Source organism: Myxocyprinus asiaticus, chromosome 7 (assembly GCF_019703515.2).
Source record: "Myxocyprinus asiaticus isolate MX2 ecotype Aquarium Trade chromosome 7, UBuf_Myxa_2, whole genome shotgun sequence".
NCBI classification, from domain to species: domain Eukaryota; kingdom Metazoa; phylum Chordata; class Actinopteri; order Cypriniformes; family Catostomidae; genus Myxocyprinus; species Myxocyprinus asiaticus.
In genome coordinates this window covers 11,581,902-11,597,142 of record NC_059350.1, presented here as the reverse complement: position 1 = coordinate 11,597,142, position 15,241 = coordinate 11,581,902, and the positions used below count along the sequence as shown (strand labels likewise).

Genomic DNA, 15,241 nt, shown 5'->3' with positions numbered 1-15,241 from the left:
TTCACATTCTGAAAGTAAAAGTGATAGTGGAGATTTATAGTAAAAAAAGGATTTAAATATTGATCTGTTTCTCACCCAAAGTGACTGCATCACTTCAGAAGATATAGATTAATCCACTCATATGGATTACTTTTATGATGCCTTCATGTGATTTTTGGAGCTTCAAAGCGCTGGCCACCATTTATTTGCATTGAAAGGACCTACAGAGCTGAAATATTCTTCTAAAAATCTTTGTTTGTGTTCAGCAGAAGAAAGAAAGTCACACATCTGAGATGGCATGAGAATTTTCATGTTTGGGTGAACTATCCCTTTAATATAATACACAGTGAAAGCTAAACCTAATACATCAGTTGACTTACTCAAAAACACACCAAAATATATACCTATAAACCTTTTTTTTTTTTTTTTTTTTTTAATGCATGAAATATTGGTGACTATATCAGCATCAGCATATATTCATATTTTTTTTATTATAAGTATTGGTCTGAATCAGAGGTAACTCTTTACAATAAGGTTCTACACATTAACATTAGTTAAAGTTGTTAGTTAACTAATAACTAATAATGATTTTACAGAAATGTATAATGTCGGATAATGCTAATTTATTACTATACGATTGTTCATTGTTAGTTCATGTTAGCTCACAATGCATTAGGTAATGTTAATAAATACTTTTATTGTAAAAGAAATTTAGCAATTAATATTAACCAAGATTAATTAATGCTGTAAAAGTACACTATGTTGATTGTTAGTTCATTTTAACTATTGCGTTAACTAATGTTAAAAAAAATATTACCTTATTTTAAAGTGTTTCCGAATCGGCCAATATTGGAAGCATACTATCAGTACTTCATTTTTTCCATTTCAAACTGAACTTTTTTGTCAATGCCAGGGTTCAAAAGTACTAGACTCTTATCCATATTCTCTATGGTACATTCAAAAGTTTTCATATATGATTTTACTTCTAGATTGAAAATGTATAATATCTGGCTGTATAATATCATATCAGTTATCCATAGAAAACAAATATCAGCCCTCAGAATCGGTCCTAAATTTTGGAATTCTAAATTGGTTCATAGCTAAACTTTTCCCTTTGAAAACAACAGAGATTTAACTATTTAACTTCACAATGCTGACAGAGAGCAAGCCTATGAAAAGGAATTAAATCTCAGCTGTGCAGAATCATTTCTATACCTTTTGATTTTTGTAGTTTGACGTGACCACACAGACCTACTATGGATATTATTATAACTTCTCTCCTAGTTTAGACAACTTAAGGTCTATTTACAGAAACCAAAGCCAAACTCTAACCCAGAGATATCAGGTTCTTGCAGAGTCTGAAATGAACCCAATATAATACCTGAAAATATGTTTGTTCCTTCAAAGATGCATATGTAGTATGTCTCTAAATCCCTATTGGTAAGTGCAGTGTCTATATTCAGAACTCAAGTTCAGAACTGACCATTTCTCAGTCTACATTTAAAACACTTATGGGCCGTTCAGACCGAACGCATTAGCTAGAACAGAAAAGAACGGAGGCGTCTCAAGACATGTTTTTAAAAGTTGATGTTCTTTTACCTTTTTATAGTGTAAAAAAAGGGTAAAGTGCGGCATTCCTACGCAAAATGTTGCAAAAACAGTGAGAAGGTGCACAACAGTCAAAGAAGCCTGTCTCATACATGTTTACATACAAAAACTAATTGAAAAACAGATGGATGCAAAATTGCTCTCGGTGTGAACGGCCCCTTTGAATGCATCCTATCGATGGAGCAAATTTGGGGATGCAGTAGTAATCACTGATCTGCTAAGTAGCACCAGCCTGAGTTCCATATAAAACAAGAGATGTGAGTTCATCAAAGATTTGACTGGTCAGTAATACAGAGACGGAGACATATATATCTGAGGTGACAGTACACTGAAATGACAGCACCATGACTTCTGAATGTGGATTTGTACCATTCCCTCAAAACACAAATTTTCCCTTATGATACCTTTTGGTAAGTGCACACCTTGTATGGTATAACATACTGTAAATACCTCTGCTGTTCCACTAATTCGCTAATGGCACATTGGGAAAAATCAAGAACATGTAGAATGGCACGTTGGATGGCACATTATGGACAAGGCATTGCAAATCTGTCTGGAACCTCATTGAAGAACAACAGAGCCACAACATCAGAGCCACAACTCTTGGCCAGAGTTACTCTGGTCTCGGAAGTATGACTAAACAACTCTAAGGTCTGGCATGAATGAGGCAGAGGAGCAGATGTTAGAACAGCTTGCCAGAGGAGAAGTTCTTGTGTTTACTGGCTTCTTCATTCTGTATGAACTCATACATGATCTCTGCGAGTAATAGGAGTTTCTATGGAGACAAGGCATCCCTAAATAAGGGTCTCAGTAAGCCATGTCTGAAGCTGGTGATTATGTTTTGTTGAAATTGTCCTAGTAATATGGCTGACTGGTGCATCCAGTTTAAAGTGTAATGCTCATTAGTGACAAGTAATGTATTAATCTGTCTCTTTGCAAGTGTTGCTAAATACTCATGTTGACCACACAAATATAAACTCCCACATTTGTGAACACATCCTATTAACTTACTCCTGCCTAAAATGTGCATTTTAAATTGTGCTAATTAGATTTGGATGTTGATTTTATGTTTCAGGTGGCAAACCTGTCCACCAATCTGGAATATAAGACTGCTCCCACCTTGCAATTCTGTGCTATGAAGAGAGACATTATCTCTGGGATCTAATTAAAATTTGGCAAGTAGGGGAATAAGCCTCTGTATAGTGTTTTGAAATGGGTCTGATTGTATTTCGGAGTGTTTGTTTAACTGGAACAGCATTCAAGGCAAGTGATCATGCCTTCTTGTAGAGTGTGTTGAAGCTGTCTTTATAGACTCCTGTATTTGGTAATGTCAAAGCGCTAACAGATGTGCTCCCGTCTTGATATGGTAGACTGGTTTTTAGAGTTCAAACTGAAGTGTTTGATTCTTCCTTGTTTCATTGAGGACAGAATGACTCGATCAGGTTGAAATATTCTGTGAACCTTCATGTGGCTCTGGCAGCAGTAGAACAGCATTAGCACAAGCCATCAGCCTTCACATGGAGTATTTTGGAGAAACCAGGCCTCTTCTTTAATGCCTGAGAGGAGACAGCAAAAAGACATGAGTATAAATGTACAAGTATTAGAGTGGTCTTATAGAAGCCTTTCCACCAAAGACATTAAAGGTGTTAAAGCTACAGTCAGTATACTGATGCACACACCACAAACACACATAGCACTTCGTGTCAGTAATCAAATGATAGGGAAAGGAGCTCTTAACGCTATTTAATGTACAAAGCAAATCCAAAAGAGACTTGTGATAGAAATCAAGTATTTTTCAGCCTATGTAAGTCACATTTTAATTATCACAGAAGCACATAAAGTCTTAACTATCACCAAAACTCTGAATGAGATGATTTTGTTTACAAGCGCTTTTCATGTGGAGTTCAAAGCAGTGATGGACACTGGCGTTGACGCCCTGATGTGAATCATGAACGCGTCTTGAGGATTGCTGTAGGAAAGCGGAAAGCCACAGTCTACTGGCAGATTAATGTTATGGAATATGAGAATTTAAGAGATTTAATGCCCATAGCAATGAAAATGCAACCTATGGGGAGACTAGTTCTTTCAATAAGTCAACCTCCCAATTAGACTTTGGGAAAAGTTTAATGATACTTTTAATGAATTTGTGATATTTTAGTGCATTTCTATCTTTACACTATGGAAGGCTTTGTTTGGAAAATGTTAATAAAGCATTATATTTTTACATATTGTTTTCTTTTCTTTCCTAACATAGAAATAAATGCATTTTGGCAGGAAAAGAAGTATATATAGTCAAATTTCAGCACTTTCAAAATCTGCGATTAATCGCGATTAACAATTTTAATCGACTGACAGCACTAAATTATACATACAGTATATATCTATCTATATCTATCTATCTATCTATCTATCTATCTATCTATCTATCTATCATATATATATATATACTGTATAATACAAATCGATAATTCCTGCTAGCAGTGGACTCATCACAGAGCTGTCGCGTGACGTAAGCGTGATGGCTCGTTCATGCGAGAAGACAGAAGTGTGTGCTTTGTTTACAACAGAGGAACAAACATCATGTGAGAGTTAGGTCAGTTCAAACAGCGCTGGCAGGAAGTAACGATTTAAAGTTAAAAACGTTTTAGTTATTGATTTATTTCTTACACAAACCTATTGATTTGCTTCAGAAGACATCGAATGGAGTCATATGGATTACTTTTATGCTGCCTAAATATAACGTTTGTACCATTAAATAGCCAGCAGCCTGATGGCACCCATTCAGTTGCATTGAATGGACACGAGCTGAAATGTGCTTATAAAAATCATCTTTTCGGTTTCTGCTGAAGAAAGACATATACATCTGGGATGGCTTAAAGGTGAGTAAATCATGAGAAAGTTTCTGGGTGAACAAATCCTTTGATTGCTTAGTTGTCACAGATACACTCATATGAAATACCATTCGAAAGCTTAAAATTTAGGGAGTTCCTGTAGTTCAGATAATAGAGCATGGTGCTAGCAAATTCAAGGACGTGGGTTCAATTCCCACGTGATAAAATTTATACTAATGCATAAATGTTAGTTTAAATAATGGCAAGTACCAAAATGATCCAATGTGAAACATTTAGCTTTTTTTTAAAGTTAGAAAATGAAGAAATGTTCATCAATAGAGCCACAAGAAGGAGCCAAATCACCAAGATTATACTGATCTGCTTATAGTTATGGACACTTAAATTTGCTTCAGCATTGAGGTAGAAATCCACAGTGGGCAGTTCCTGAACAAGTACAAAATATTTTTGAGCCTCTTTTAAAAATGACATACGATGAGCAATGCACTCTGTCATCTACGGCAACCTATTTCAGCACCGCTTGTGTAAGACAGCAAGCCTGCATCCTAGAAGTTACATTAACTGGAGTTTTAATGTAGGCGGGTGTAACCCCACTTCCACTTGCCACACTTCCTCTCACAGTTTATCTAGAAACAGAGAAGAGGCAACTTCCTGTGCCCTCAAAGCAAGCAAACGCATGAGATGAATCACTATCATTTGACTCATTGTTCTTCGACACGGCAGCTGCGAGGGAGCTCTTCTGATTTCACTTACTCATCTTTGATGATTGAGTTTCAGACACAGGAAACCCCAATGGCCTAAGATGAAATTACTGCAGAACAGCTTTCGCTGGTAATTTTAGTCTGGCAGTGAATAATCAGAGGTCATATTTTTGTTGCCCTACAGTACCTTATCATGAAATGTTCCAGTCTAAAAGATCTGAAAACAGATGATTCCATACCTGCAGCTTGTTCACCATTTCGTCAAAGAGTTTTCTGGCCTCAGGACTGTTGGGGTCTTCAAAGTAATCTTCTACACCAATCTGCACCACAATAGACTTTAGGTTACGACACACACCTGTAAAGAGAGAAGAGTGGTTGAGTGAGTGAGTTATTGAGGGAAGAGAGTTTATTTCACAGGAGGTGTGGGAGTATTTTGTGCCATGCAAAGCCTAAATCTAAAGGTATTACCAGGTCCCAAGGAGGAATCTTAAATCTCTAGGAAAATACAGCTGTCTGAAATGTTTTTATATAATCCATTTGCCACAGGTAAGAGGTGTTCTTAGGCACAACCTGAAATAGTACTTTAAAGTGTTTTGCCCATCCTGATCTCATGAAATTTCCATGACAATGACAACATTTTTGCAAACCAAAATTAGGTGTTTCATTACACGTTTGGCTGCAGTTTGCCAGTGACATGTCCTGCAGGGGGCGCCATAATTGAGTGGAATGATGTTGTAATCATACAAGGGTTTTAAGGTGAATATTAGTTGGATGTTTTAATGAGTAAAATGTACCTCCCTAACCTAAAACATTAACCTAAACCTAACCAATAGTGTTCAAAAAGATAATTGAGAGGTGAACAAAACAGACATCTTTACCCTAAATCAACACCTAAACCTAACCAATAGTGTTTTAAAAGCAAGTTTGACATGAAAAACACAATTCCTAAAGAAACCACATTATTTTGTGTCGCTTCTATGGCACTTTCAATTTACGTGTCCTTGGCAGGGCTCGAGGCGTGGTCCAAAGTCCAACACTCTTCAGGAGAGCTACCGTGGACATTAATCACATTGGAATAAGTGTGTAAATGTTGGTGGGTCTGTAGTGCAAGCATTAAAATGTATTGTTTTTCAAATGAAGCGTTAGAGTAAAAGTCCTTTGTTTTAATAACATAGCAGGGTGTAAGTTATGGAGCGAAAAATACGTGTTTATAAAGTCATAAACAGCCATAGTACACGAGATTTGTATCAAAGTTAATAAAATGCACAGTTGTTGTAGTACCTCTAGTGCCAATTTCACCAGGAGACTGCAGCAAAATGTAGGAAGCGGCATATAAAACTCGTTTTGCAAAATTTTTGTAATAGTAAGATTAATTCAATGAGACTAGGTTGGTTTCCTTATGGTTATTTTGATTTCCTCTAGTGATACACTTTCTATATGCACTATTTAATTCACATAAAATAAAACAAAAAAATCAATTAGAAATTAAACAAAAACTAAATATTATGATTCCATATTTGGAAGCCCTATATGGGTTCTATATGCAACTTTTTCACTTAAAAGAGAAGCAATATGATAAAATAATCCAATGTTAAATAAACAGTTAAATGTATATAATAATAATAATAATAATAATCAGAACAACATCATATCATAGGTGTGTGTTTAGAATTTCAAGTCAGAGCTATCTGTTTGATAAGGCAAACTGAAGAAATGTCAAGTTTAGAAAATTAGACTGTTAGATTTCATTTTGTACAAGAATATCACTTGTACAAAAAGTTCAAGTTTCAAATTATAAAGAGTTTTGTTTCAGTGTACAGCCAGATGTTTTACAAGACAAATTGTGTAGGAATATTCTAGTGAGACGATTGTCTGCTCAGATAACAAAATTTTACTTGAACAAAAACTTTCTCTACACCAGCTGATTAATACAAGTTTAATTTAAACTTAAAGGCATAGCTCACCCAAAAATGAAAATCCTCTCTTCACTTACTCACCCTAATGCCATCCCAGATGTGTATGACTTTCTTTTTTTCTGCAGAACATAAACGAAGATTTTTAGAAGAATATCTCAAGTGAATGGTGACCAGAAATGTGAAGCTCCAAAAATCACATAAAGGCAGCATAAAAGTAATCCATTTGACTCCAGTGTTTAAATCCATGTCTTCTGAAGTGACATGATAGGTGTAAGTGAGAAACAGATCAATATTTAAGTCCTTTTTTACTATCAATCTCTACTGTCATATTCTTTCACATTTTAAAAAGTGAAAGTGAATGTGGAAATTTATGGTAAAAAGAACTTAAATATTGATCTGTTTCTCACACACACCTGTACAGATTCTGAAGACATAGATTTAACCACTGGAGTTTTATGGATTACTTTTATGCTGCCTTTATGTGGTTTTTGATGCCTCAAAGGTCTGGTCACTATTCACTTGCATTGTAAGGACCTATAGAACTGAGCTATTATTCTAAAAATCTTTGTTTGTGTTCTGCAGAAGAAAGAAAGTCATACACATCTGGGATGGCATAAGGGTGAGTTAATGATGAGAGAATTTGCATTTTTCGGATGAACTTTTCCTTTAAGCTCAGGAGGGATTCTTCTTAACTTTTTTCCCCCCTACACTTAAAAAAAAGAAAAAGAAAAAAAAAGAAAAACTTTTCAGGCCATGAAATACCACTAAAAATTATTTGCAGTAATGAATAATCAGCATAAGTGGTTCAAAAACATTCATTAGTTTCTAAATGAAAAATATGTACACATTATTATTACATTATTAAATTGATGCAAATCATCAAATGTAATAATGTTTGAGTAATTTTTTTATTTTTTATTTTTTATTACGCAGATCTGCTCTTGAAACCAGGTTTCTATTTGGTTGGTACTTAGAGATTTTATTCTTAAGCACTAATAAAACATAATGCATCAGTACAATACAAAATAATGTTCAGCATTCTACAGAAAGTGTGCACTCACTGTTAAAGTGGAGCAGGGCTTTAGGAGTTACAGGAGTGGAGGTGAGCACCAGCATCTCCAGACCCTTCAGACCTTCTCTGCACATCTCAGCAGCTACTTCCTGATTTATCTCACTGACATGGTCCAGTTCCAGCACCTGCAGCCTCATGCAGTTCCTTGCTGCGAGATATACACACAAAGAGGGTCATTATAGTGTTTCTTTATCGGCAATGACTACATATAAAGCCTATTGCCAGTCTATTGCTGCACTGGTTGGAGGCTGCATTAGTAATGCTGCTAATATTTTTAGTCGAATAATGTGCTGTATGACACTAGGATATTCTATCCTAATTAAATAAATTATTTTAAATAAACATTTTAAATAAAATGTGAGATACTGAGGAAAGTAAAGAACTGGAATGGCATTACAAAAATAAAACTTCTTGAAATACCACTGGCACTTAAACATAAAAATAAGACTCGGTGCTACTACACACAAAAATTTCATCACATGAGAAAAAACAAAATTTTTTCGGCAATAATAATCTGTATGTATTCCTGATTCAGTCTTCTGAGTGGTCTATTTAAGGCTGAGTGGATTTTAACTTAACAGCAGCAACAGACATAATAACATCTTGTGATTTAGAAAGGTCAAAACCATTATATCTAAATGTAGATGGCACAGTAAAGTGGGTAAAATGAATAACAGAAAGCAGAGCAGAAAATTGCCCTTCTTCATTCAAAACATGTATATTTTCATTAAGTCATGTACCATAAAAATGTGTCTCCAGTTTGATCACAGAAGCATGTTAAAAGTGTTATTTCCGGTGTCTCTGTGTCCTAGTGTGTAATGTGAATTATGAGTACTTTTCTAGGCTTGACATTTACAGTTATAAAATTCTCTGACAATTCATGTTTTCCATGTCTGTGGGAACCCTGAATAAACAACCCTATTTGGATACAATCTTGGGTTGCTAACACTGCACAACATTTAGAAGTTCACACCTCCCGCTAGGCCAAGTCTCCAACCTGACCCTCTTTTTTTCATTGTTAGCACAATTTATGCGCCATCTTAAAAATATATATATATATAACTGGGTTGTTATGCATCTTTTCTGACTAATTTGTTATAAACTGAAGGTCAGACACTTTTTTTACTCTCACTCACCCAAAGAGGCCAATCCCTGTATGCCACAGCCAGCCCCGCCCACACCCAAAGCTCGGAGGTGTGGCCAGCATCTGCCAATGGTCTGCAGGCACCTGTTACTGAAGCGCGCTGGCTGCTGACTGCAGAAAAATCATTAGAGAAAAAACTGATTACATTATTTCTCAAAATAACGACAAAATGCCAAATTTCAATGGATTTAATATTTTAGTAAACAAGCCTTTTAAAACCAGTTATGTTTCAAATGTTATTTTAGTGGATTTAGAATGTTAGAAAATGCATGTTAGTTGATTCAAACGTTTAAAATGCAAAAAAAAAAAAAAAAAAAAAAAAAAAAAAACATTTAAATGGATTTAATACTGTAAATAAAATACATATAATAGTTACATTTGTATTACTGTTTTTCACAATTGCTAAAAAACATTTCTTGAAACCTTCACCCACTTTCTCACAACTTTATACACAAAACCAAATCTTTCAACTATATTCAGAAAACTCCTGACACTTCTGGCAAAATCAAACAATCGCCTCAAAACCATTTCATCTGTGCTCAAAATCAAACAATGCTTTCAGATCATACACACAGCCAGACAATATATAAACACTACAGAGCATTCATTAAACACTACATATAAAAAAAATGGAGAACACAGCGTCCAGGGCATGTAGTTACAGTTTTATTTTTTTACATATTGTATATAGTAAATGCATTTTGCAGTTACGTAAAAAAGTATAGTACAGTGAATATATTGTGTACTGTAAGTACTGCAAGTAATACAGTATTGAATGTCTGTATATTCAACACTTGCATACTGTAAAAATACAGTAGCTCATCTGCAAAACCCCAATGAACAAAGAAAACTCTAAATGAAAAGCACATTACTGTACACTCAAAAATGTTGTGTAACTGAAAAACCGTTTTGCAACACATGTGCATCACAGTGTGAAATGTGTTTTAGTGAGTGAGAATGTATTTAGAGTTTTGCAAAAAGAGTGGATGAGATTTGCAAATGGTGTCTAACTACCTGAACTTGTTTAATGTTTTGCCAAAAGAGTAATTGATTCGACAAATGGGTGTAGGTCACTGAGCATTTGGTTCAGAGAATGGGGTTTAGTGTTTTAGCAATTCAGAAAAACTGTAATTCAATTGATTTATATATTAATGCATTTAAATTTATTTAATAAAGCCATATAAAAGCATCCACTTTAGCAAAAACAGCTGTCATTTTTTTTTAACCAATTACTGCATATTTCTGTCTTACCATGGATGCAACGGCGCCACCTGTAGTGAGATGATGTCTCGGCAACCTGCTCCCAATGCCCAGATAACCTCCTGTCCCACAGGATCTGTTGCACTCCTAAGAAACATAAAACATGAGACAAACTTGCAGAACAAATCTTTTTTTCTTCTTTTTTTTCTGCATTTGCAAACCCTGCAGAGTGACCACACATGTTAATTGAAATGGCTATTTGACTTATACTGCCCAGGCAGATAATGAAATCTTATTATGCATGAATTCCCTAAACACACAGTTAAAGATTCACAAGTGAGTATCTTACATGAGAAAACTCATCTTGGTGACTTTATTCCCTGAATAAAGTTAAATTATGCCAATTATATATAAAACTAAATAGTGCCATCTTGAGGACCAACCTGTATGTGACAGCCTGCAGTGCCCGGCAAAAACAGCTCGCCAGCCACAGAGAGCGATCAGTCAATAGATTAGGACAATGAGACACTTTCAGGATGAGCAGATTACTGCCAGTGGCTTTCAGCAAGGCCTCTAGACCTTCCTCCAGACACCCACTAGATTAAAGAAAGAAAGAGAGAGAGAGAGAGAGATAGATGATGGATAGAAAGAAAGAAACAGAGATTAGATAGATAGATAGATAGATAGATAGACAGAAAGATATATAATACAATACAATCCTAAATATATCAAAAATAGAAATAATTAATACCTAAAATGTGCAATATAGTATTTAGAAAATTAATTTGTGGACCAAAGATCATAAAGAATATTTTACAAATAATTTTTGATGAAGACATTCTTTAAATTTGGAATTACATGTACTTATCAACCGAGTACCATAAGGAATATGCATTAACCCTTTAAAGAAAAATCTGGTCTTTAGTGACCCGGGACCTCATCCATTTTTTTTGGAGTTATAACCATACCTCTTTAATATTCCTCAACCTTTCTCTTCTGAATGGTGTAAAAAAAAAAGTCAAAACTGCAATAAATAAATAAATACTTGACAGTGGTGAATTATTATTCCATATGCATGTACACATACAGGTGCATATTATACAAGATATTTCTTACTCAATGTGGCGCTGATGTTTCAGTGATCGACTTGATTTACATTTGACATTGCTATTTGATGAAGAAGCAATGTGGAAGTAAACTATAGCAAGTGTAACATGAACAGTATGATGTAGCTATTGTCATTTGGGTGTACTACTGAAATTAAGTAAGCTGTGCGTTGAAAAATAAAGCATCAAAATATATTAGAATACATTCCATTCTATTCTTTTTTTTTTTTTTTTTGGCTTGAAAATGTTTTGAAAATGTAACGCATTTTGTAGATCCATTTGCGATAGATCTGTACCAGGGTGCTGAAGACAAAAGTATGTAATAATGTTTGGCAAAACCCATGCATTAGTTCCTATAGCTCAGCTAGTAGATCATGGGTTCGATTCTCAGGGAAATGATCTAATGTATAGCCTTAATGTACTGTATTTAAGAATCAGATCTTAAATTCTTGTGAGGTTTTTGATAGATAGCCCTAGATTTAGACTGGCACTCTGGAAGAGGTGATTTAGCAGAGCAATTAACAGGCTGCTTTTTCAGATCCTTTTTCCTAATGCTAGAACCCTAAACAAGCACTTCACAAGTGTCAGATTGTGTGAGCAAGTGAGTGTGTATCTGTTTGGTGTGAAAGAGTGATGAGAACATCAGGACAGAGTGCAGAAAGTAATAAAATAGTGGAGAGAAGAGGAGGAGGTGTGTGGAGCTGTGGGAAGGCAGGAGCCGCACAAACAACAGGGTCAATGTGGTACAGTAAACAGCAGGTGCAGTGGGAGACTAGTGTTACCGTGTGCTCTTTAGATATTCCTCCTTTGTTTCTTTTTTGCCCCTCTGTCTGGGTTTAAGGTTCTGCAGGATGAGGGAATGAGTCTGTGTGCACCACTGAGACAGAGTGCACAATAACTAAACAAACACAACGAGAAACAAAATTAGAGAGTGCAGCCTTTTTCAGGACTTTCAGCTGTGAAGATGCTTCTATTTTGCCTTTTTATGTCCCCTTTTTGCAAACAGCATTTTGTGTGCTTATATTACTTTTAAAGTAAAACACGTCACTTTTGGACCCCAATGTGTGTGGACAGCAGACAGTTCATGCTACACTGTTATACATCTTATCTAGATCTGTTAAAAATGTTGTGCATTTTCTAGATTGGAGAGTTTAATTGTCTACACATGGATAAATCCTACAACAGCTTTGCAAATAGATTGCATCAGCAGGGTTCTGGAAGTAAAAATCCCATTCAAAATCACCATAGAGAAAATTATTTATAGCAATAACAACCTCTTTAGACTTAACCCATCATCCAAGGTTGTTAAAGGTGCAGTGTGTAATTTCCATAAGACCAAACAGAATTACAATCTGTGTGAGCTGTTTGACAAATTAAAAGGATGGCACACATTTGTGGTAAATCTAAAGAGGGATTTAACAATAAGAGGTGCTGTTACCATGGAAATGGGGATCCAAAATAAAAGTAAATACGGGATGCTGTAGTGTTACAGTTTAAACTACAGTAATAGTATTTTCTGATAAGAATACAGTATACTACATTAAAGGGACAGTTCACCCAAAAATGAAAATTAACTCACCCTCATGCCATCCTGGATGTGTATGACTTTCTTTCCTCTGAAGAACACAATAGAAGATTTTTAGTAGAATATTTCAGCTCTGTAGGTCCATACAATGCAAGTGAATGATTTGAAGCTCCAAATATCACATAAAGGCCAGATAAAAGTAATCCATATGACTCCAGTGGTTAAATCGTTGTCTTCTGAAGCAATGCAATCACTTTTGGTGAGAAACAGATCAACATTTCAATGCTATTTTTTACTATAAATCTCCACTTTCACTTTCACTTTCAGAATGTGAAAGTGGAGATTTAAAGTAAAAAAAAGCAGTTACATTTTGATCTGTTTCTCACCCACACCAATCATATCACTTCTGAAGACATAGATTTAACCACTGCAGTCATATGGATTAATTTTATGCTGTCTTTACATGATTTTTGGAGCTTCAAAGTTTCACTTGCACTGTATGAACCTACAGAGCTGAAATATTCTTTTAAAAATCTTTGTTTGTGTTCTGCAGAAGAAAAATGTCATACACATCTGGGATGGCATGAAAGTGAGTTAATGATGAGAGAATTTTCATTTTTGGGTGAATTATCCAAAATCCAGACAGATTCATTTTCATAATTCACAATGCATTATGGCAGGGTTTTTAAACGTTTTGATGCCCCTTTTGATACCCCTAAATATTACGGCTCCTTTGTAAGGGACCCCTTCCTAAAATATAGGAATATAGGAAGGCAGCCATATTTCTTTCATGTATAAAGACTTATTTATATTGTGTGTCATGAAAAATAGTAAGTGTGATATAAAGACAACATGTTGCATACAGAATTAAATGGCTTTTATATTGACATTGTACAAAGAAAAAAAAAAATATTACAATATTAAATGGAAATATTTACTTTGTGTTAAGTTGACAGCATATTTTTTTCTGCCCACAATAAGAGTAATATGTTAAATGTATAAACCTGAAGAAATTTTTTTTTTTTTTTACACCTGTTATCCATAATTTCAGCGGGCCACCTAGCACCACCTTGTGGCCCCCTGGGGGTTCTCAGGCCCGTTTTATGGGATGAAGACTTCATCCAGTCCCACATAATTTTGCTTTCTTTCAAACGTTGTATGTTGTGATTTATCTCTGAGCTATTTGGTTTGGTTCAAAGGTTTAGAACTCTTTAATGAAGAATTTTCTGAAATGCTTCTGGAGAAAACTAACAGGAAAATACTTCCTGAACCAGGGCTCCTTTAAAAAGTGGGCGGTCCATGTAGAGCTCAATTAGTGAACTGATAACAGGAGTACTACTGTCAGACTGTAAATGTAAAGGGTGTTAAAAAAAAAAACCTTTGAAGAGATGCGAGCATTCTCAAGCAACAATCTGGTCCACACTGCTGGATGACGGGCCACAAATTTCCAATCCCGGCACACCTCGGCTGCCCACAGGAGTGTCTTAGTGTCCAGGTAGGTGAAGATGCAGAACAGAGCGGCACGCATCTTTAGCACCTCAGGACTGATCACCTCATTGACTTTAGAGGGACTTTTCTCATGGCGGCAAGGCTTGTATCCCCCTTCAGAACAACCAGAGGACAGAGAGAGAGAGAGAGAGAGAGAGAGAGAGAGAGAGAGAGGACAATAAAGATTAAGAGAGAGCGAGAGGTAAACAAAGAAGATGCAGCAAACTTAAAGGGATAGTTCACCCAAACCTGAAAAGATTTTCAGTGAATTATGACTTAGAATTTCAGCCTTTGCATATTGCGCTCAACTGGTATAGATTAATTATTTGGTACTTTTTGACCTTTTTGGAGCATGACAGGCTCACAATTTTTTTGTTTTTCATGAAGGCTAGTAAATGAGGACAGAATTAAATTTTTGAGTGAACTATCCCTTTAAGATGAAAGGTTAAACTGTTTCTTTTTAAAGAAAAAAACAACATGACTTTATCCTCATTTATACTTAAATATCATATTTACATTTTAATAAACAACATTACAGTTGCTTTAGTTCTGAATTCCTTATTTACGCTTGGCTTGTCTCATTAGTTGCCTTAAATTTAGTATTATACTTCTTTGGTTCTGTGTTCTTATTGCTATTTAGTACTCAAGATGTA

General features: G+C 35.3%; 1 protein-coding gene across 2 annotated transcripts in view; it reads right to left on the bottom strand.

Annotated features, from left to right (window-relative positions):
* Window positions 1–242: 242 nt before the first annotated feature.
* The window catches only part of LOC127444423 (F-box only protein 41-like), a 60,833-nt gene continuing 45,834 nt past the window's right edge, over window positions 243–15,241 (bottom strand). For both annotated transcript variants that reach the window (XM_051703788.1, XM_051703789.1), the window contains exons 6-13: window positions 14,479–14,702; window positions 12,358–12,473; window positions 10,913–11,065; window positions 10,521–10,616; window positions 9,262–9,380; window positions 8,115–8,273; window positions 5,377–5,492; window positions 243–3,143 (exon numbers count right to left, since the gene is read on the bottom strand). In XM_051703788.1, the coding sequence (XP_051559748.1) occupies window positions 3,081–3,143; window positions 5,377–5,492; window positions 8,115–8,273; window positions 9,262–9,380; window positions 10,521–10,616; window positions 10,913–11,065; window positions 12,358–12,473; window positions 14,479–14,702 (1,046 nt within the window). In that variant the 3' untranslated portion in view covers window positions 243–3,080. The remainder of the gene's footprint in view (window positions 3,144–5,376; window positions 5,493–8,114; window positions 8,274–9,261; window positions 9,381–10,520; window positions 10,617–10,912; window positions 11,066–12,357; window positions 12,474–14,478; window positions 14,703–15,241) is intronic.